Source organism: Drosophila arizonae, chromosome X (assembly GCF_054131065.1).
Source record: "Drosophila arizonae isolate 15081-1271.41 chromosome X, UAZ_ARI_1.0, whole genome shotgun sequence".
NCBI lineage: Eukaryota > Metazoa > Arthropoda > Insecta > Diptera > Drosophilidae > Drosophila > Drosophila arizonae.
The window spans coordinates 26,251,982-26,275,689 of record NC_142927.1 but is presented as its reverse complement, the minus strand read 5'-3'; the positions used below and the strand labels follow the sequence as shown (position 1 = coordinate 26,275,689).

At 38.1% G+C, this 23,708-nt stretch overlaps 1 protein-coding gene across 9 annotated transcripts in view; it reads right to left on the bottom strand.

Annotated features, from left to right (window-relative positions):
- Window positions 1-23,708, bottom strand: part of trol (terribly reduced optic lobes) — a 124,229-nt gene that overhangs the window by 100,152 nt on the left and 369 nt on the right. For all 9 annotated transcript variants that reach the window (XM_089473567.1, XM_089473569.1, XM_089473565.1 and 6 more), the window contains exon 2: window positions 22,701-23,016. In XM_089473567.1, the coding sequence (XP_089329693.1) occupies window positions 22,701-22,826 (126 nt within the window). In that variant the 5' untranslated portion in view covers window positions 22,827-23,016. The remainder of the gene's footprint in view (window positions 1-22,700; window positions 23,017-23,708) is intronic.

The window sequence follows — 23,708 nt, the reverse complement described above, 5'->3', positions numbered from 1 at the left end:
TAGCTATTTCAATAATTTTTCGCGTCTTTCACACGCACGTACGCACACACAGGCATACATACACACACACGCATACACACACTTACATACACACACACATACACAAACACATACACACATACACAAACACATACACACACAAGCACCCACGCATAAACACGCATGGGCTGCAGTGTGCGCTTACTATGAGAACTTAATTGTTTAATAACTTTTTTTGTGGACGTACGATCTTCACGAAACTTTCAGATTATGATTATCACATGGATATGCATGTAATTGCCAAAACACAAGTCTCTAGTATTTGAAATACGCTTTTTACAAAAGTGAGGGTGAGGGGGTGAATTTAAGGGTGGGGGGTAAATTTTAACAAAAACCGAAATTGTATAAATTGCATATAAGCATACATTATAAATTTGAAAACTCTAGCAATAAAGGTGTAGAAGATATAATTTTATAACTGGTTTTCGATAGGGTTTTTTATCGATAAAAAAGATTGGGATGAGTTATCGATTTTTAATGATAAACTCGATATCCGCGCTGTAATTACGAACATTTTACAAAAAAATTTAAGTCTCTAGCTCTTATATCTTCGGAAATCGACGCGTTCAAACATACGGACAGACGGACAGACGGACAGACGGACGGACGGACAGACGGACAGACGGACAGACAGACAGACGGACAGGGCCAAATCGACTCAGCTCGTCGCCCTGATCAAGAATATATATACTTTGTGGGGTCTGCCACGCCTCCTTCTGCCTGTTACATACATTTCAACAAAACCATTATACCCTGATTTCCCATTGAAAATGGGTTCAGGGTATAAAAATAATAAAACTCAAAAATAAAAAATAAAAAATTTCATAATGAAAAATAAAGAAAAAGAAAAAATGGCAAAAAGCAACGGAAAATTCGCAACACAGTTGCCAGCGGAGGCAGCACAAATCGATGATGTCATGGAGTACAGACGATATGATATCATTATTGTTGTTGTTGTTGTTGCTGTTGCCATTGTTTCTATTGTTGCAGTTGTTGTTGTTGCAAGTGCATAAATCATGATGCCCGCCGCCTCTGGGCGGCAACCGAATGCAGCTAGCTGGTGTTTAAATGCAATTAGCTGCGGCCTCAACTGCAACTCGACTTTTGACTTCGACTGGCGATCACAGCGATCACTGATCAACGATCGATGCTGCTGATCATCATCATCATCATCGTCAATATTATTTGTTGTTGTTTTATTTTTCGGCTCTCTGCATCCATTAATCAAACAGAGCCGCAATTCGGCCATCAAGATGTTAACAGCTAAATTATATAGCCATAAAACAGCCAACATTTTCGGCTAGGCGCCGCCGGCTTCATTGTGGGCGCTGCATACAGTTAGTCAGCGCTCGCCCGCTCGCTCGCTCGTTCGCCGTCGATGCATATCGTTAATGGCCGACGCGGCGCGTTGCCCAAAATGCCGGCTTGAGCGCCAGCTGTGCCGCTAACGGCGACGCCGACTGCGCAGCTGGCAGCGACGTCGAGTCGGCGCGTCGCCGCATGGAGCGTGTTTAATTGCGTGCAATTTGTTTTTAGGCCCGTGCAAAGCTACCAACTCTACACACACACATTGGCAACACGTATGCGTGTGTGTGTGCATTCAGCGCGACAGATAGATAGGCTAACAGCTACAGTATTAACTCGCTTGCCATACAACTCACTCTCCATTCAAATTCAAATACAAATTCGATTGGACAAAGTTCATGTTAAGTATATTTGTCATCTAGTTAACTTGTTTTGAGTTCTGGTCAAAGTGCAATCTTTGGTTTTGGCTCATATAGGCAATGAACACTGTTGCTGCATTCGAGTAACAGACAAATAAATATCTCCGTCTGTTGCTACTTTGCTGTGTGACTGAGCTGCAGGGCCTATGTAAAAAAAAAAAAATACTTTGACTGTCTACAAGTGTGTGCCAGTGTATGTGTGTGTGTGTGTGTGTGTGTGTGTGTAAACACATTTATATGCAATTTCTGTGCGGTTTAGCATTACAGCAACTCATTAGGCACGCACAGACGACGACGACGCGTCATAGTTGTGGGTCACTCTGGCGACTGCTGGCTGTTCACAGTGACTTGTGACTCGTGAGTTGTGACTCGTGACTCGTGACTGGTAACTGTTGACTGGTTGTCAGCGCTGTCTGCCTTACAGTTCACTCGCATTTAATGCTTTCTGGCCAATGTCTCAACTTTAAACTTAATTACCTGCCGGACTAAGTGTGCACACACACACACACACACTCATACATACATACACATTTATACGCATGTGGTAAATATGGTAGGCATAGTTGAGTTATTGTTTAATAGCCAAAGCCTGCAAACTTTTTTTTATATTTCTATTTATTTTCGTTGACGATTTTGCGCTCTCTCTCTCTCTTTCTCTCTCTCTCTCTCTCTCTCTATCTCTCTCTCTCTCTCTCTCTCTTGGGTTTTATTTGCTCAACTTCCTCATGGGCCAAAAACACTGCACAACATGGCTGCGTAACGACTTGAAGATACACATACACTCGCATATGCAAACATACATATGTCGAAATACGATCTAGGCACTGACCAAAACAGCATACAACACAAGTTGACTGAACTTTTGGCGAACATGTCAATGTACTCTATATATGCTTGTGCATATCTCCATCTACATAAACATATGTACATATCTGGATTGGAATGTTAAGCAAACACTTTCTAGTCCCGTAACTCAATATGGAATATGCCAAGCATTCGGCTCAGCTAAAATTACAAACAAATTTTTGCTCATATTTTGTCAATAGCTCAATTTGAACACTCGCAAATGTTGATAACATTGCTGAGCGTTACATTACATCGAGTGTTAGTTAACAGTGCAGTGAAGATATCACAGCCATGCATAAGATTGTGCTAAGCTGCCTTATTTATTTTGAGAATTTATGAGAAATGTTAAAGAGCTGTTAACCATATGTTAACATGAGATAACGTTATATAGCCGCATATTACATTGCATTTATATAAGGCATATGTCAACAAGTGTATGTCACAAAATTTAACATAGCGTTAACATTTTTCAAGCCTATATAACATGACTCCATACCATTATGTTATATTTAACATTAGATAGCATGAAGTACATGCTCACATGTATAACAGAGCATTTCAATATATAAAAGACTTGCCTAAGAGAACATTAGTCTAACATAAGCATAAGATGCCCCCAATATGCAGATGCTAAATTAAAAGAAACTCTCAATGGACTGTCAAATATTTGTAGCAAACATAATTTAACATAGCTAAAAAGTCAATTCCGTACGTGAATTGTGTGACACATAGCATTGAAATTCCTAAGCTCGAAAATTGCCAAAGTAAATATTAAAAAAAAAAAATAAATAAATAAATAAACTAGAACTTACTGCATTTTCTCCAGCAAAAAAAAAAAAAAAAAAAGCCACAAAGATGAAACAAATGATAATTTTTTTACAAAAACTACTTAAATGTTGGCCTTTTGCAATGATTTACACACATGAATAAACAGCGAGTCGCAATCGATCACACTCATTGCGGCTGGATGCTGACAGAGATTGAGGCTGACTGACAGCCAAACACACACACACCCATATAGAGCCAGGGCTTTTTGCTGAGGGTCAATGCGTTGGCTGGTCCCTTACCGTGCGGACAGTGTAAACGACTCGGCAGCGAGTCCAGACCCGGTATCAATAAATTAAATATTGACGTAGCGAACGCAGCTCGACGATTAAACTTATCTAGAAATATTGACGCCGCCTCGCACGCATCGACGACCCTGCTCCACCTTCCCCATCCCCAGCCGTGCCCACACCCCTCAACTATGCCATATGCATATGCCTCAAGCTTAAGCAAAAAAAAAAAAAAAAAATAAGTAAATAAATAAAAATAAAAATAAATTTGTAGCCAGCAGTTCCAGCTTATCGCTTAGCCCGATATTACCTCATGCGAACTAATCGCATTCAAAAAATCAAAAGCAAAAAAAAAAAAAAAAAAAAAAAAGAAAAAACCCTATAAGAAAATTCAACTCACTTCAACTCAATCAAAATGCAAAAAAAAAAAAAAATAAATAAATAAATAAAAAAAATTTAACCACAAAAATTAAATAAAAAATAAATAAATTAAAGATATATAAAAAGCATTTGCGGCCTACCAAATTGCCCGAGCCATAAAAAAATAAATAACATAAAGCGAAGAGCGTGTGTGCAAAAGGCGTCCAGCATGGAAATTGGTATATAATATCGGCTATATCAAATAGGTGGTGGCAATTAGCGGGGCGTCACTGTGCCCCCTTCCGCAATTGCATAAATTAATGTCCACTCGGTGATCATAAAGAAGCCATACTTCTAAGCCCGGACTCTCCAATCTTCCCTTGAGCTCGGACAACGACTGAGGTAATTGTGTTTTTTTTTTCTTCATTTTTCTCTAGTTCTATTTTTATTTATTTGTATTTCTTGAGATTTTTTTATGCTGCGACGTGTTTGGCGCATCAAGTGGGCGAGCGTTTAGATTTCTGTTTTAGCCTCACATGCAAAGCACGTTGTCTGGGCCGAAGCGAACGAACTGGCCAAGCTGGCGCGGGAGTTGCTCTGCTCGACTAGCTAGATACCCTAATGTAATTTAAAACGGGAATTAATGAACCTGTGTATATTATTAAGACTCTAAGGAGATTATAGAGCCAAAAGAAGGTCTGGTGCTTTCTAATCAATATAAATGAATAAAAGTCCAGAACTGATTATTATTTTTCATCTATCTGTCTCCCTTTCTCTGTCACTCTGCTTCTCTCTCTCTCTCTCTCTCTCTCTTTCTGTCGCTGTCTCTACCTCTTACTCTCTCCATCTGTCACTCTCTCTCTCTCTCTCTCTCTCTCTCTCTCTCTCTCTCTCTCTCTCTCTATCTATCTATCTTTTTAACTCCGTTTTATTTTCATTCTGATTCTAAGTCTGAGCTCTTGACGTTCATCTCTTCTAATTCACAAGTTCTATCCCTCTCTCCATTCTTCACTATCTCTATATCTCTATCTATTCATATCCTTTAGTCACTTTCTCTCTTATATTTCTCTTTCTTTTCTTATGCCTTTTGCTCACGCTTTCCATCCTCTTTTTTATTATCTGACCGTTTCTCTTCATCTCTCCCTCTCTCTGCCCCTCATTTTGTTGTAATCTTCATCTCTCTCAATTTCTCCAGCTCTCTCTTTATCACTCTCACTTTCTCCCTCTTTTTTTTCTCACTCTCTCTCTCTCTCTCTCTCTCTCGCTCTCTCTATTTTCTTTTTATCTTTTTGACACTTCCCTTTTAATTTAGTTTATTTATCTTTTCCTCTTTTCTCATTTCCTTCCTCTCTCTAACTAACCTTTTACCTTTTAGTTGTCTCTCTCTCTCTTCCTCTTCCCTTCTACTTCTTATTTTTGCATTTCCCTCTCTCTACCCCCACCACAGTTGCCCGTTCTTTCCTTAACTGCATTTCGATACACCCTCCGTATTCCATATACCCAACACGTACCGCCTAAGACCTACGGTACTGCCCATTACATACTTTGGGCAGACTCACTACTCACTTCATTTCATGCTTTTTTAGTCATGTTACGCGACAAGGTATAAATAGCCGACAATCAAGCGACTGCCTAGCCGCATAAGGTGAGCATGCAAAAGGCAGTGTAAATTCCATGTTTCGGCATGTCAAAATGTCCAGCAAATGCTTCTGCCCATTTAATCAGAATTCGCATTAAATCAAGACTCAGAGAAGACGAAATCTGTTACAGAGATACATTCGCGGGGCAACTCAGTTGCTTAGCGAACATCCAAACTGAGCATGATGCTGATATTTAGCCTTACGACCTACTGAAAAAGTAACCTAAGAGACTCTCAGCAAATGTTGCAATGCATTTTTCCCGCAGGCCTCGCACAATGCGTCGCATTTGCTGCTGTTTTGTTGTTGCTGTTGTTCGGTTGCACACAAAACTAACCTCAAAATGCGGCGACTAAGAATGAGGTTCATTATGAAGCTCATGACTGCAGATGGGAGGGGGCGCGGCCTGCAGCTCGAGTGCAGCAAGGGGACACAAAAGGCGACAGCCCCGCCGCTGTTGCCAGCGCCAAAACGCAACGTCATCCAGCTTATTAAAGGTATTACACCTACACAACAGGCAACAACAACGACAGGTAACTCGCAACAACAACAACAAGCAGCGACAACAACAGCTGACAACAAGTAAACGTAATTGCCAGAGGAGCCACAGCTTCAGTCCCCAGCTCAATTGCTGATGCCACTGCTCCAGTCCAGCAGTGCTACAAGTCTCTGTTTCAGCCTGTAGCGCCGACTTGAGTTGGAGTTGAAGGTGGAGTTGGAGTCGGACTCGCACAGCCTCTGCACCTAGCACCCAGTCGCGTATTTGCCACTGTCTCAATATCTGCTTAGCCTCTAGCCCAGTTCCCCACTTCACTCCTTTTACTTAGCACCCCAGCCCAGTCTCTATGCCTCTCTCCCTATCTTTCTCTCTGCCTCTCTTTCTCTTTATTCCTCTACCCCTGTCCTACGTAACACCTACCCAAGTCTCGAGGCAGATCTCTGCATCTGTCTCTACTTTTTCCTTATGCCCATCTCCAGCCGCTGGCTCTGGCCCCTTCCCTCCCTCTGCAGCTAACACCTAGCCCCTAGCTAACCCCTACCTCTGCCTCTACCACCGCCCCTCTGTCACAATCGCAGCTTTAGCCTTTGCCCTTTCCCTACCTCATCCTCTGCCATCATCGTCTCAATTTTCAGCAACCAGTCACTCTGCCTCTACCCTCAATCTGCGCTTTAGCTGCTGGCTGTGCCTCACAGCTTCTCCCTCTCTCTCTCTCTCTCTCTCTCTCTCTTTCTCTCTCGCTCTGCCATTCTCTCACTGCCGCAGTCTTAGCTGCAGCTACAGTTGACATCGTCAACAAATCTTTGTAGGCCTCCTTGTCATTGTCACCGCGTCTCAGTGACACTAGGCGAAAGGGGGCCGGCTGCTGGCTGCTGGCTGCTGTCTGCTGGCAGGTAGCCTCTTGAGCGGCTTGTTGATTTCTTTAGCGCATTGCTGCACATTTAACCGGGTGCTGTGGGGGGGCGGCGAGGGCAGGCGGAATAGGTAAATGAGTTATTTCTTCTATGTTTCTAACACTTGAACTGCATTAACGTAAGCTGCGACGGCGATGGCGACGGCGACAGCGACTGTGACTGCGACGGCGACTGCGACTTATGACTGACAGCCAGCACATGGCACGCCTCTTGTGCCCCTTGAGCCCCTTGTTAGTCGCTTTGTGGTCGATGACAATGCCAGCCAAGCGATTCTGAGTCCAAAGTTGCAAAACAATTTCAACATTTGTTTAGGCCATAAAAAACACATGCACATTTGTTCATTAGCGAGTTGTTCGTTTTTTTTCACCTTCTTCTTCTTCTAATATACCTATTTTATTATGGTTAAGGCATAAACCTAAGCACACGTCAAGCTAAAAATGAAGAAGAAGAAATAAAAGACGACGACGAAGACAAAGTATCTGTCAAGCCATCGAAATGTGAGCTCAAAGTTAAAAATTCTATAGAAATGACCTAGTTATTGGTTTATCTTAGTTCATCTCCTATATAGCTTAAATATATCTAATCTTGGGTAAAGATCTACTGCGATATACCAGAAATAGTTGAAATGTCATTCCATAACTAAGACAAGTATAAATTGAAAATCCGGCATATAGACTTAAAGACTTTCTATTTCCTGAATTTCACATCTTTTCCATAGAAATTTCCAAATCAGATCAAGTTTTAAATTGTTGAAAATTCATTGAGTTCTTGTTTTGCTCACAAAAATTTCAGAAATATGTATGTTGAAACTTTTGCAATGCCCTGCAGACGTCATAGAAAACGGGTATATTGGTTTCTGCTGGCAGATAGAAAACGTAGAGAACAAGATGGCATTGACCTAAGGATCGAAAACAGCTCAAGGCTGGAATGTGGATATAATAGCCGACAATTTTATTATAATAATCGACTTATTTTATTTTATGAAGTATAATACATCGATGTTTACTAAAATACGTTTAGCTCGAATAAATACTGAAATTGTTCAACAATAAAGATATCATGATATTACATGTATATAGCTAAATTTAGTTAGATACAGTGTATCATATAGTCGAATATACCCCATTGCTTGATTGCCTCTTGATTTTGTTTGGTTTTGTCAAGCTTTAAACTAAAATTCACAAAAATAATTTGATTAAGTTAAAGTTTTGAGTTTTGAGTGCTGCACAGCAATGCGTGTGTGGGTGTGTGTGTGTGTGTGTGCTTGAAGTGTATTTGAAATTCGGCATTTCTGGCAGTGGCCTGGTCAAAAGCTGGTCTAAGCAGGCGTGGATGGCAACATGCGTCAAGGTCAAGTTGTTGTTGTTGTTGTTGTTGCTCAAAGTTTGTTTGGCGGCACTTTTTATTGTTCCCAGCAGCAGCAACAACAACAGCTGAAACGGCGTCACGCACACACACACGCACACGCACACAGACACGCGCAGGAAATAAATCAAGTTTGGCTTTTGGTCAAGTCTGGAGTTGCTATTGCTGCTGCTGCTGCTGCTGCTGCTGCGTCCATTGACAACAACAAATATTTGACTTTTGACAGCTAATGGGCACAGTCGATGGCCAGCAATTGGCTCAGCTCAACTCATTGGCCATGTTCGCGATTAGGGGCGTGGCAGCAGCCAAGAAGGGCGTTCAAGCGTCAAGCTGTCTGTTTAAACTGGCTTAAAGAGCTACGCACACAAACACATATACACACACACTCGCACACACACATAGACTTACCCATCTCTAGATATGTATATTTAATGCATAAGCGAGAAACATACCTGAAAACAGAAAACAAAAAAGACAAAACAGAATGAGAAAAAAGATCAATTTAAGCGACAAAAATATTTTAGAAAGAAGGCAAAAGTTGTTGCTAATTGAATTATTAATGCATAAATCAATGCAAAATGAGCGAATCGATGCCGATGATGATGTTGATGTTGTTAATAATCATGATGATGTTTATTAACATAATGAAGCTTCAAAAATGAAACAGCAAAACTGGTTTTCAGCGCTTAGCAAAAAGATCGAAAGCGTTTTGATTTGGCCTAAAGACTACGAAGCTATTCAGTTCATATACAAATATAAGTATATGTATAAGTCCATATATGTATATGGATATATGTATGTGTTCGCCCATATGCCTGCCAGGAAGTACAATTAAAAAACCATCAATCAATTGCTTTGAAAAATATCTGAAGCGCTTCAAGAGCTCGTTACTACCGAACAATGTTTTAACAGCTTCTGCAAATTGATTTGCCCAGCCAGGTTTTTGGATAAAAAAAATTATCATTCAGCCACTTTGGTCATTCGATAAGCTTATTGTCTTCTCAAATATATAGAGCTGCCAAACAATAAAGGGGAACAGTGGCAAGCCGAAGCTTAAATAAGCTTATGATATATATTGTATATATATTAAGGAGAACCAAGCTCTACAGAAGCTAGATGATATCAGAGATTAAGTTAAGATCCAAATATTGAATTTCGATTAAAATAACTTGAAGAATAAGACACAATATATAAGGGATATATATAACATTAATTATATTATACATCAATATTTCATTGAAATCTGTTATATCTATTCGATTTTGCTATCATCTAACTCTCAAATATCATATTAACTCATATCACAACTATACAATAAATCATATCTATCTAATATGTAAGACTGATCTGTTATAATATTCTTCTTTTACATATGAGACATTACGAACTACATGTAGACATTTATATAGAGAATATATACATATATATCATATAATATAGCTGATGATATTATAATATAATCGTTAAAGCATACAAATCATTTTGGTGTCAATTTGCTAGGGTCTGATTAGTTACAACATCAAGTATAGGGAGAAAAGTGATAAACCCCCTTATAATCAGAAATCAAATGCTCTTCGAAGCGATTTTCAATTCAGCATTGATCACTACAGCCCACTCATATAATAGATCATAATAGATCATATCATTTTCGACTTTCTGAAAATTTTCAGACAAGCTTCCAGTAAAGACATATTGTATTACATGACGTATATTCTTTATGTGATACTATGATACAAAAACATATTGATTGTACAGTCAAAGATAGCTTGATTATCATATAAGCGAAGGTTCATATACTAGTAGTATACTATAGTATTAATACATACAACTATAGGCCAAACGTTTATTAGATCACTACTATATATATTAGAGAATATTCATATCTATTATTATATTATTATTAGATATACATTTTTGTAAAATTGAAAACATTAACCAATTGATATAGCCTAATACGCAATCAGTTAACTCTTATGTAACTTTCTCGATAAAAGAAATAATTATTTAGGAATGATTTTTGTATTGTATACAATATAATATGATATATTGAACCTAATTGAGTCTTTATTCAAATTTCCTATAAATAAAAAGGAATATGTTATTTGATATTAAAATAAATTTTATGTGCATGAGAGAGTAGGAGGAAATCGGATTATTCTGGTAATATTATTCATGTCCATGAAATCTGAGAGAGCAACCAGAGCCAAACAGCTCGTATTGCCAACTTTTAGATGTATAGCACGTTTTGTATCTGTTCATCGTGGCATGATGTCAGCTGGTGTATGGATATTTGCTTGCCCGATGCTTAGTATTTTTGCTTTTTTAGAATCAGCTCTATTTGATCTATCGTCGAGTCACGCCACTCGCTCACTGCCAATCTGCAAACGGAGAGAAGCTAATGAACTTGCTGTGTCTCGAATTCGAAGTGCTGACTGCAAAGCGAATTGCATTTGACACCTTTTCATGTCGAGTCAAGCCGAAGCTGAGTCGATCGTGAATACAGCCATGAATTAAATTATATTCCAATACACATATACCCATATATCGTATATATTGGATCGAAATACAGACAGCGCGCATTGCTGTGAGCTTAGTCAGCGCGCACGAGTCAATTTCTAAATTGACCACAAGCTACCAAATACTCGTATATGACCAGCACCACCTGAGCCACCGACAGGCCAACAAAATATTCCTCCCGAACGGCCAAGTGATAAGGTAAACTACCACTACTAGTTCCGAAGAGCCGCGCGTAATCATAAATTGTGTGGCGACTCGTTAAGCGCTTAATAAGCCAAACCGGTTGCCCGAACCCAAAGCAACAGAAAAAAAAATATATAAACCGATATATATACACATATGTATATACGTTGTATCAAAGAAAATGGGAATTAATCGGGGCCGAATTTTAAATACCCCGGCAACATAGAGCTTAGCATAAATCTCATTTCCAAATTGATAGCGATGCCCATAAGCTAAAGGCTCCTTTTCAAATCTTTCAAGACATCAGATTTAATTCCGATATCTTTCTGAAGAGCTCTCTATAATATACCAGTTCGATTCAATATGACTTGGCAGATATTTCAAAAGCACTTGAGTTTGATAGAGATAGCTTAATGAGACAAATTATACGCTCCAAGATCGATGCCTACTGGAAGACCATATAATCGAGTATATTTGTTTGCCGATTGTGTCGGTATGTAATTACAATTAATATCAATAGTCGAGTATTTCTGGCTATGTGATGAGTTACCATATTTCTCGGCATGTATAATTAAAGGAGGTTTGAAGAGATCTCATTTCTATATCACTTAAGAACTCTACATTATTAAGGAAATACATTTTTGAGAGCGAATTCCATTCATATATTTTACTTATTTTTGTTTTATATATGCATATATGTACATATATGTGTATATATTTGAATACCAAGTCTTAAAATTACAAATCAAAATCGAAATCGAAGGCGTGCGGTTAATAGGGGCCGACTTAATGCATGCAAATGTCAACAAATATGCATTAAATTAAGATTCATCAGCTGAAATGTTAACTGAAATGACACACGAACCAAGAAAAACCAGTAAAAGCGGTCCGACTTAATTATACCCCAACTACAGCCAAAACAACAATGGGAGAAGTTATCCAAAAGTTAACCGAATGTGCTCGCAATTGGAAACTATATTGGATAGAACTCATATATCAATCATTTTAAAGAAATAGATTGTTGTATCGATAATTTCAAAAATCAAATCTAAAGGCAAATGGTTATACGAGTAAAGGTTTTGAATAAACGGAAGTGTTTGTATATAGATGCACGTATATATGTATATATTAATTCTGGATCAGGTGTCAAAGCAGGCCACGCCTCTTTCTGTCTGTTACATATATGTTAGCATTACGTATTCCATGAAATTCCCATGAAAACTTTTAGCTTTAAAATGGCTAAAGCAAATTGAGAGTATTACGCTTACACATTCGAAGAGCTACACATATTCAAAGAGGGCTGAAAATCGGTAGGAAAGCTTAAGTTAAGCTTTTTTTACAAAATAACTACAAAATAACCAAAAATAGCTATATTAAGAAAAATTTCCAAAAATGGGAATCAAATTAACTGAAATTAAATTATTGCAAGTTATTTTTTTCTTTTCCCGTTTTCTTTTTATTTTTGACTTATTTTCTGCAGAGCATTTCTCCCAGTGTACAGTTGGAAAAGCACTGAAGCTGAGGCTATCAATGCCGCTGCAACACGTCATGTTTGGACGCTTATCATTAGCTTGGCAACAAAACAAAAAGAAAATAAAGAAAAAAAAAAACACTACAACAACAACAATATAACATAAGCACATGAGACAACAACAACAGCAATAAGGAAACTATGCCACCGATAGTTGTGCGTATAGAGGTGTGACTGTGTGCGTGTGTGTGTGTGTGTGTGTGTGTGCTCTATTAGTTAGTTATATCTTATCTGCAATTGACTGGCAATGCTCAGCTATGCGCTTTCCTTTGCCACAAAAATGTGTGTGAAGTGCTTTACATTTTTCACTTAATTGATACGACAAAAACAACACAACTATTAGAACAACAACAACTGCCATTAATATTACAACAGCAACAAAAACAACAACAGCGACAGCTGACTAAGCAACAAACTTTTCTTTTTTTGGGGAACATAGCAAATATTTATTTAAACAAAAGGTACATAAATTGACAGAAAAAACTATTAAAGAAAATCGAAAAAATATTCGTTGCTACCATGGTATGAGGTCTATTGGCAATGAGATATAATTTGTAACGCTCAATCATCGTTTGAGTGCGATCTCTCACATACAGAGCTATATATGGCTATATAAGTGAGAATTTATTATTGGATCTATGACATATGTAGTCGTATGATATACAAAAGAGGTAATCAGAAACAATTGCTTGGCGATCAACATAGAATTATTTGATATAGATCATATAGAACATGTAAGTCTTATAGAATATAAATAATATTGATCAGATTGATCATATAGATCATATAGATCTTATGGATCATAAAGAACATAGAGAACTCATAGATCATATAGACCATAGATGTCATATAGGTCGTATAGGTCATATAGATCTTATAAAGCATAATGAGCATATATGTATATCACATAGATCATAAAGGTCGTATAGATCATATAGATCATATAGATCATAAAGATCATATAGATCATATAGATCATACAGATCATATAGATCGTATAGATCATATAATTCATATCTGATCGTATCATTATAGTGTATAGAGTATTTGGCTAAGTGGCTTGCTGTTAACAGCCAATTGCGTTGTTTTCTGTTTTTATATATATTTATATATAAAAATAAATTTATGCAACAGCAAATTAATTAATTAGCATAATTATGCATTTATTGCTGCCTCGCTTGGATTTATTTTTATTTTTTATTTTAGCTGTTTTTTCGCTTTTATGCTTTGTTTACCAAATTAATTGACTGCCAAAGACCAAGTAACAGCAAATTGCTTAAGTTTTCAATATTTTTTCGAAACTGTTTTTGTTATTGTTTAAAAAAAGCAGAATAAAATTGATGTAAGCTGTTTGGCAATTAAAAGGCGCGCGCGCTTGTTTGACTTCAATTAATTCAAATTGAGCGAACAATTTCCATTTAAATTTGGAACGCTTCAGTTTTGATAGAATCCGTTGAGACAGCCGTCATGCCCCAGCTCCAGACTCTGCCTCGGCCTCGACCCCTGCCTGCCCCAAACTCCAGACATAGACAGAGATCGCCCCGATAGGAGCAACATTTTGACTGAAGTCTGGCATTTGTTTTAATTTTCCACGAAAAGCGATATCGAGAGATTTATAAAGCGATTATAAATTGGCGCATATATAAGTAAATATGTATATTCATTGTTATATATGGATATATTTCTTTACAGTATTGTGAAGAGCTGCAGCTGTTGATGTCACCCCCAGACGCAGCTGGTGGCAAGGCCACACCCAATTCCTCGATCCCAGTCCCAGCCCAAAACAAATTTTTTGATCATATCGCAACTCAAAATATAATATAAGAAAACGAAAACAAAAACAACATACAATAAATGGCAGCTGCATCGATTGTGATTTATGTTTTCGGGAGGGCAGCTACATTAACTCAATTCCTTAATTGGATATTAATTGTTTCACTTGAAGGAAAACAAGCACATAAAAACTTCTTCATTCCATTTACTTCAATTGAGAAACTTTTTGGCTGTCTACATTCTGGAAAAGTAGCTCACAGAATTATCAACTGTTAGCATAACATAACATTAATGCATTAACAGTTGCCTGTTAACACTCTCAGCATAACATATACAGCACAGTTACCTCATAGGCCGCATTACTGTTTGGGAGGCCGACACTGTTATTAATGACAATGCTAAGTTAGCTCCATAAATCAAGCGGAATATCAAGATAATCAAATGAATTGAGTTTGATATGTGATTTCGATAGAAACTGAGTAACATCACTTGACAACACTCTCGCGTAGAGAATAACATGGCCTAGCCATTAGGTGAAAGCCATTCTGACTTATTTTTATGATCTCTCGAGTATGTCGTGTTTTGCCTGGCCTATGAACAAGTTCCGAAAGAATGCGCCGAACACAAAATCCAGATAAGTTTCTATAGATAAACGAAGCAAACTCTCAGCCAAAACACGAATAGTTCTATAAATAGTTCTAGAAAGCAATCGAAAATTGCGATTGGGAACAGCAAAAGGTCTGGAACCAGTTCTATTTATCATGCAATAAGAAAAACTATCTACAAAATTAAATCAATGCAAGCCAATGCATACAAACTGCTTAGATTAACATCATCATCCTGCTAACGATAATGATAATGATATTGCGGCTCATGATGCTAATCAGAATGCAACTTATTCGCCTAGGGCTGGGCCAATTGTGCAAATCTGTTGATATTGAATGCATTTAAAGCGCTTTTTATAGCTAATTTCATTTTGTGCAAATGTTTATGGCAAATAATTCTACGAAATGGCAATTTTTGGTTGCATCTTTAAATACCCTGTACACATTATATATGGCCTCAATTGTAGATTCTTCTCTTCTCCCTCTCCCTCTCTTTCTCTTTCAAAAATTTGTTTCGTTTTTCCTTCTCTATATCATCGTCCTATTCTTCATGTTCTCTTTCTCTACCTCCTTTATTTCCTTACTCTCGTTCCATTTGCTATGGGTTTCTCCCTATCTGTTTCCCTTTCAGTTTCAGTCTAAGTTCCTCTTTCAGTTTCAGTTTCAGTCTCTCTACCTCTATCTCTTTCAATTTCAGTTTCAATTTCATTTTTTCATTTTTTCTTTCTCTCTCTCTCCCTCTCTCTTTCTGTATTCCTACTCAAAAACTCGTTAGAGTTTACTATCAATTATCTGATCTCTGTCCCTGAACTTAAGAATAATTCGTTCCTTTCTATCAATTGATTTTGTTCCTGCCACAGGGTGTTCACTAGTCGAGCATTGACACTTAGTCATTCTACGACTTTAGTTAATTACATTGGCAGACTATGAGGCAGACAGATAGACAGGCAGCTAGATGGATAGATGAACGGGCACCCACTCAACGCATATGAGACTCATCCATTTCTGCATTTTGTAATACTAAAAGGCGAAAATTGCGACATACTCATATTCAGAATGAGGAAGAGGAAGAGTGAGAGGCTGAGGAAGAGTGGGTACCCTCATTTGTTTTCATTTGTTTGTTGTTTTTTTCTATTTTGAAGATTTACGCAATGCAAAAGCCAAACAATTATTATTCATCTAAGTTGAAAAGACCCTGTAAGTGTATGTATATGTGAGTGTGTTCATGTGTGTGTGTGTGTCTGAGTGTGTGTGAGTGGCACACTCATTGTTGCAGACGTGCCAGACAAATATTGAGTTACAAAAATAATAATAACAACAACAACAGCAACAAGCTAAACATCGAGAACAAAAAGGAAAATTCCTATTTTATTTATTTTGCTTTTTTCATACGTTGGTTTATACTATTTGTAACCACTGTGCAATCAACGCCGGCGCCCGATACCCGTACCCCATATTTCAGTTGTTGTTTAGTCTATGGCAATACGACATTGAGCTAAGCAAATACATAGAATCGTGTATAGCAATTGGATCATACCCTGGGATCCCGACATGAATGTGCTTTCCATGGAAAAAGCAGCCGAAAGATACTTTTGTATCTATATCCACAGCTGTAGCTGTATCTGTAGCTGTTGATGTTGCTATTGCTGTTGCTGTGTCTATGTTTAGATGAAAATGCAATTCGATATGTTCGCGTGCTGTAGCAGCCAGTCTCGTAGCAATCAGCTTTAGTTCAAGGCAACAGAGCATATCTTTGTTCAATTCGATAAGCACGATAAGCAGCCCAACAAATCGAGCATTACATAACTGATAAACGCGCGTTACGTCACACGTTGACGTAAGGTCCTGGCCTGGCAGTGAGCAGACTTTTGGCCAGAAATGACGCCAGCATTTGCTTATGCACAGCAATATCTAGGTCGCATGATTGCCAATCAGTTGATAGCAACTTTTTGTTTCTGTTTATTATTTTTTATTGGATTTTAACCAAACGTTCTTTATCTGCATGTCAAAGTTCATGTTAAGCTTTGTGCTGGCATTAATCAGACACATGAATGTCTCTATATACAAATTGAGCTGCAATGCTCGTGTTAACGTTCATGTTAAGCCCAATTGTATTCAATTGACGAATTGTTTATGAAATCTTTTAAGTTTACACATCTGTCCCAATTGTCGTTCACTGTTGCTGTCAAACTCATTGTTAAGTCCCATTGCATTGTATATTAAAAACTCTATCAATTGCCAGAATTTTTATAGCTTACACTTAAATCCGAATTAGTTGAAATTGGCTTTGCATCACTTTAACATCATGTTAAGACTTATGCATTTTATAGCCGCACTTCAATTGACTGAAATGTTCAGCACTAAACATGGGAATGCAAAATATATTAGAGATCCAACGGAAAGTGTTTGCTACATTTGACATAGCCATAAACCAGCTATCAAATGTGCATGTTAACTGTTTATTGCCAGCCAGCAATTGACTGCCTGCATCTATGCTAGCTATTAGTAATATGAGGCAATGAGTAGCAATAGATTTAACAGCTTGTTAAATATGTGCGGGGCATTCAAGCAGAAGTACCAATTGCTCATAGCTGTCGTTAGCTCTAGAAATGCAACTTATTGATAGAGCGACATCTAGTCAAATATTTGCTGGCCTTCAATTAATCGATCACACTCTAGCTAAAGTCTTGGCCTTGTTCTTATCATTTTATTTGACTTATTGGTTAGCATTTCACTAACGCTCCACGAGTGCAAACAGGAAGAGTTAGCAGGTGCATGTTAGGGCATTTGCCATTCGTATTTAACATTTCATTTAATTGCTTACTGCACACACACACACACTCACACACACACACACACACACACACACACATTTAGTTTTTTGATGCGTTTGCATGTTTCTTGTCGCTGAATTTTGTATCTGTTGTTTCTGTCGCAGCGTGTGTGTTGGCCATCTATTTATAGATGTTTGCTTCAGACTTGGCTATTACAAAATGCATATAACTGTTGCCTATTCATTGGTGCTCCCCATCATATTGTTGTTGCTGTTGCTGCTGTTGTTGTCAGTTGTTGGACGTTGGCCAGCTGTTGGACTGGCGTGCCTTAGCCCCCCTCTTGACTCCTAGACTCCGATTCGACTCCTAGCTGCTGCATTTTTGGCCCGTTTTGGTACGAAGGGCAACTGGCTGACTAATTGTTGATGTGACGCTGCTCGATCATTCGCTTCACGCTTCTCACCTCTTGCTGCTAGCTTCTCTACTGTACTTCCCAGCGTTGTTAGACTCTATCTATCTCTATCTCTATTTCTATCTCTATCTCTATCTCTATCTCTATCTCTATCTCTATCTCTATCTCTATCTCTATCTCTATCTCTATCTCTATCTCTATCTCTATCCTTCCTATCTCTATCTCTATCTCTATCTCTATCTCTATCTCTATCTCTATCTCTATCTCTATCTCTATCTCTATCTCTATCTCTATCTCTATCTCTATCTCTATCTCTATCTCTATCTCTATCTCTATCTCTATCTCTATCTCTATCTCTATCTCTATCTCTATCTCTATCTCTATCTCTATCTCTATCTCTATCTCTATCTCTATCTCTATCTCTATCTCTATCTCTATCTCTATCTCTATCTCTATCTCTATCTCTATCTCTATCTCTATCTCTATCTCTATCTCTATCTCTATCTCTATCTCTATCTCTATCTCTATCTCTATCTCTATCTCTATCTCTATCTCTATCTCTATCTCTATCTCTATCTCTATCTCTATCTCTATCTCTATCTCTATATCTATCTCTATCTCTATCTCTATCTCTATCTCTATCTCTATCTCTATCTCTATCTCTATCTCTATCTCTATCTCTATCTCTATCTCTATCTCTATCTCTATCTCTATCTCTATCTCTATCTCTATCTCTATCTCTATCTCTATCTCTATCTCTATCTCTATCTCTATCTCTATCTCTATCTCTATCTCTATCTCTATCTCTATCTCTATCTCTATCTCTATCTCTATCTCTCCTTCTTCCTGCTCTGTTTTTTATTTTTTCTCTCTCTCTCTCTCTCTCTCTCTCTCTCTCTCTCTCTCTCTCTCTCTCTCTCTCTATGCTTACATCTCTCTGCCTTTCTCTCTATCTCTCTCTTTCTTTCTCTATCTCTGTCACTTTATCTCTCTCCTTCTTTATCTCTCTCTCTTAGTCTGCTTCTCTCTCTTTCTCTCTAACTTTCACTCTCTCACTCTGCTTCTCTCTTCTCTTTGTTTTTCTTCGCTTCTCCCACCTTTCATCCCTCTGGTCATTTTGCTCTTCTCACCTAGCTGATCTGTTCTTTCTCCTCACTTCCCTCGCCTTACTTCTCACTATTCACTTCACTTCACTCCTCCCGCTCCACTTGTCTCGCCCTCACAGCTCTCAAATGTAATGCACGCAAGGCGGAAGCGCCAACCGCTGTCAATTGCCAAAGCCAACACACTTTACGCTATCTACGGCTATCTGAGGCGGATGGGCAAGGGGAGCGGCGGGTGGTCGACTGTGTATTAGGTTTAGTTATTTGCTTAAATTTAATGCATGCGCCAATTGTTGCTGCTGCTGCCGCTTTTGCTGTTGAACTTGAGCTCAAGTGTCGTACGTTTGGGCAAATGACAGCAGTAGCAACTGTTGCCGCTGGGATCGAGACACGAACAGCAACAGCAACAGTTGCCAGGAGCTGCTGGATTCCATAGAAAATTGCAAGAGATCGCACATGCCAAACAGATATATATCTACATATATGCCGATATATGTGGCAACACATGGGCTGCGCTGTGTGGCAACATCTTGCGCCCATATGTTGTGAAAACAAACAATTGAGACAGCAGCTACAACTACGGCGAGAGCCTACAACATGCGAAAGAAAGCAGCCAAATGAAATGTATCTCAAGAATTGATTTGCTCAGCGCAAAAACCAAATACAAAGAGTACAAAATTCTGTGTATAAAAACATAAAACAAAAACCCAAAACGAATGAAACGAAACAAAATGAAAGCAAGCTCTAGCCTGCAAGTTTTGTGGCAACTGTTTGCTGTCGTTGCAAATATTTTGACAGGCAGACAGCGAGATGGACGGACGGACGGATGGACAGGCACGAAACCTGATGACATGCAGGCCACATCTGTCAGTCGACATATATATATAACATATATATCTATGTGCATACACATGTCCGCGTATCTACAGCAGATGCCCAGCTAGATGCTCTCGCTGACTTGTAGATACATTTGTATCCCATGACTGTGATTAGCAGTGCGCGGCTAAATGCTGCCGGCGCCAGCTGCAACATTTCTTTGCTTTAACTAACGATTGTTAATTGGATTGGTCGCCTGCATAGCGATGCCTTCAAGCGACATCTAGCGTTCAAGCTGATCATTTCACGCACGACACCTGTTGCCAAGTAAATGCAATAATCCACATATAGATATATTATAGGTAGAGTCAGAGTCTTGGCACCAAAACTAAGCTACAATGCTGTTAAGCTCGCATACAGTTCATGTAATATAACAGTGTAGTCTGTTAAGAGTCAGAAACTCAACTGTCAGACTGTTAAGCTCGCGTCTGTTAAGCTGTTAGCTCATCCTTCACACTGTTAAGCAGTTCATGTAATGTAAGCGTATGGCTGTTGAGCTACAGCTGTTAAACTATTCACTTAGCTTCAACCTGTGCGTATGCGTATTCTGTAAACATATTACGCATACGCCGGATGTAACGACATGCATATACATATGATTATATATATATATGAATTATATACATGTACATCTCTCTCATAACTCTTTGTTGCTGTTCCCATTCGATGGCCTGCTCTTATTTTGCTCTGCTTCTTCTACATTTGTTTTTCCTTTTGCAGAACCGATAAGCCCTCAGTTACAGCTATTGGAGTTATGCTTTACTCCCCCCACAATTCGTCTTTTTTCACATTTCTTCGTCTTCTTCTTATTTTTTTGAAATGTTAATTTAAGAAATTATTTCATTGCGAGACGACGACAACGTTGACTTCTTCGACTACATGTCATTAACACTCTGATAAGACGGCTATCAGCCATTAGCTATCAGCTCATTATGATGGCCACTCACACTCACACTCACACACACGCACATGCACACAAACGGCCACCGATAGAGAAATTAGATGACAATCGAACGCCTTTTATAATTGGCAAAACAAATATTTTATTCTAAGGGAAAAAAAAAAAACAGATTAAAATATCACATTTGTGAAATCGAAATTAGCAACGAAAATAAATTCTTTTGAAATAAATTTGAATTTTATTCTGTTTTCGATTTGATAGCCCCGAATAACACTTGACCCAAGCACTTCGCCTGACAGACGAAATAATTCTTCTTAATATTTTTGTCTTTCATCTTTTTTTTTTTTGTCATTTTTTAAATTAATTAATTTAAAACAAAAAATTCATAATCCAAAATTGTCGCAATCGAAATCCGGTGTCAGTTCAAAAGATCTTTGTACGCTAGGGTAGCCACAATGCGGTTCTATGAAGCAGCTTGTGGAACCATAATGAGCCACTAGCTCTTACTCCCTCTCCCGCTCCCTCTCTCGCACACTCACTTGCTGATAAGCGGTGCGTGCTGCTTCTTTCGACTTTTTAATGGATCTCATTTTCATTGGTTTTTTATTAATTTGTTACAAGCGAGCAAAGGTCAAACAGCAAAAGGTTTACAAAAATAAATATATTTATATATGTATATCTACATATGTATATGTATGTGTGTGTATACATATGTATCTGTATGTTTCCCCACTTGGGGGCCCTCTTTACACATTATTTTTATTTATTTTTTATTTGTGTTGCTCTTTTCGCTTTTTGTTTAATATTTATGTATCTGCGTTGTAAAATAGTTCAAGTTCGTTGTTGTTGTTCGTTTCGTGTTGTGTCATATACATTAAGAAAACTAGATCATGCGAGCTCTCTACATATACGTATTTGAATCTGTGAGGATGCTGAACAGAAATGTGAGAAAGATTCTTGATGCTTCTAGACATACACATATATATATTCTCTAGAAATCATATTCATGAGTTGGCCAGATGTTGTCACCATGGCTAAAGGAATGCCATTAATATAAGATTGTCTCACGAAATCAAAGTGTTTCTATAGCTATTGCACATTTACATGTCTCGAGAAGAAACAATTTTATAATAAGACAAAAATAGAGCTATCTTCAATTCAAATTCTATACCCATATATCAAAACTTCAAATGTGTTCTTTGAGAATTACAGAGCTCTTAATTAGAAATTAAAATTTTCGAGATATCATATATTATAGATAATATACTATAACAGTTTGTAGTAACTCCAGCGCCTCTGTTAAAATTGAACATGATTTAGCTCACAGGATAATTGATGCTGTTAACATATATCAAATAACAAGTTTTCTTTATGTTTTTCTGTTCACTGATGCAGTTGCCGTGTGGCCTAGCAACTGTTAAAATTGTTTGATCATGTTATGTTAAATGTTTAGCAGAACTCTGTTAAGCTCTGTGCATTTGGGCTCATGCTAAGGATTGCATGAAGTAAGCAATTAAATTGGTTAACCGCTTAGCTCAGATGAGTTCACTCTCTTGCACTCTCTTCTCACTCTCTTTGCTACTCACCTTGGCATTCAGCAGCGGTACATGGCAGGCGTTCAGAACGAGGACAACGGCGAAGAGGCGCCAGAGCAGCGACAGCGCGTGTCGCTGCCGCAACGTCGCGGCCGTTTGGGATCCCGTTGATCCCATATCGTTTGTGTGTTTGTGTGCGCGCACGCGTGTGTGCGTGTACGGGATATCTGGCAGCTATTCGGTTATTTTGTTGTTGGTTTGAACTATTTAATTGTATTGGGCAGTTGCAGGGTTCGTATTCGAGGTGTTGCGTCTGATGCGTTTAGACGTTGTAAATAAATGAAAAAAAGTTACGATGTTTATGGCACTGCAAGAGAGAAAAACGAATTTTCAGCAATTGTTTGCTCAGGAACAGGCGAATTAATTTATCTGCTGCATCAGCAGGAAAACAAAAAATTAAAATGCAAGAAAAAAACGTCTGACAAAAAACGGGAGTTTCATGTATGAAACCGAGAGCTGCACCCGCCAAAGCAAAAAGTGCAACAACAAAAAAAAGACTGAAATCAAAACGCGAATTCGCCAGAAAACGCAGAGCAAAAAAAAAACAGTTAAAGAAGACGAGGAATATGGGATAAAATTATGAAGCAGGGCTTAGCAGAAGCTGTCCCGAAAATCGAAATTCCAACAGAGCTCGAATACTGAAATTTTGTTCACTCGCTGTTATTTCGCTTCTTCATTTTCTACTTTTTTGACTTTTCATTGATCTGGCCGAAGTTTTTTTTTTTTTTTTTGCCTTTTGAATATCGCGCGCGACGTTAATAATTAAAATTTTTTTGTTCAGCCACTTTTTGTGTTTAATTTAATTTGTTCGGTTTGTTCATAGTTTCACACTTTGTACGTTTAAGTTTTTTGTTTTTTTTTTTTTTTTTTTTTTTTTGTGACTTGGCTGCAGTTAAAAAAAAAAAAAAAAAAAAAAAAAAAAATGCAATGCTTAGATATGAGTGAAAAATGAGCCAATAGTCACAAAATGTTTAGCGATCATGCGAAGGGGCGCGCGCG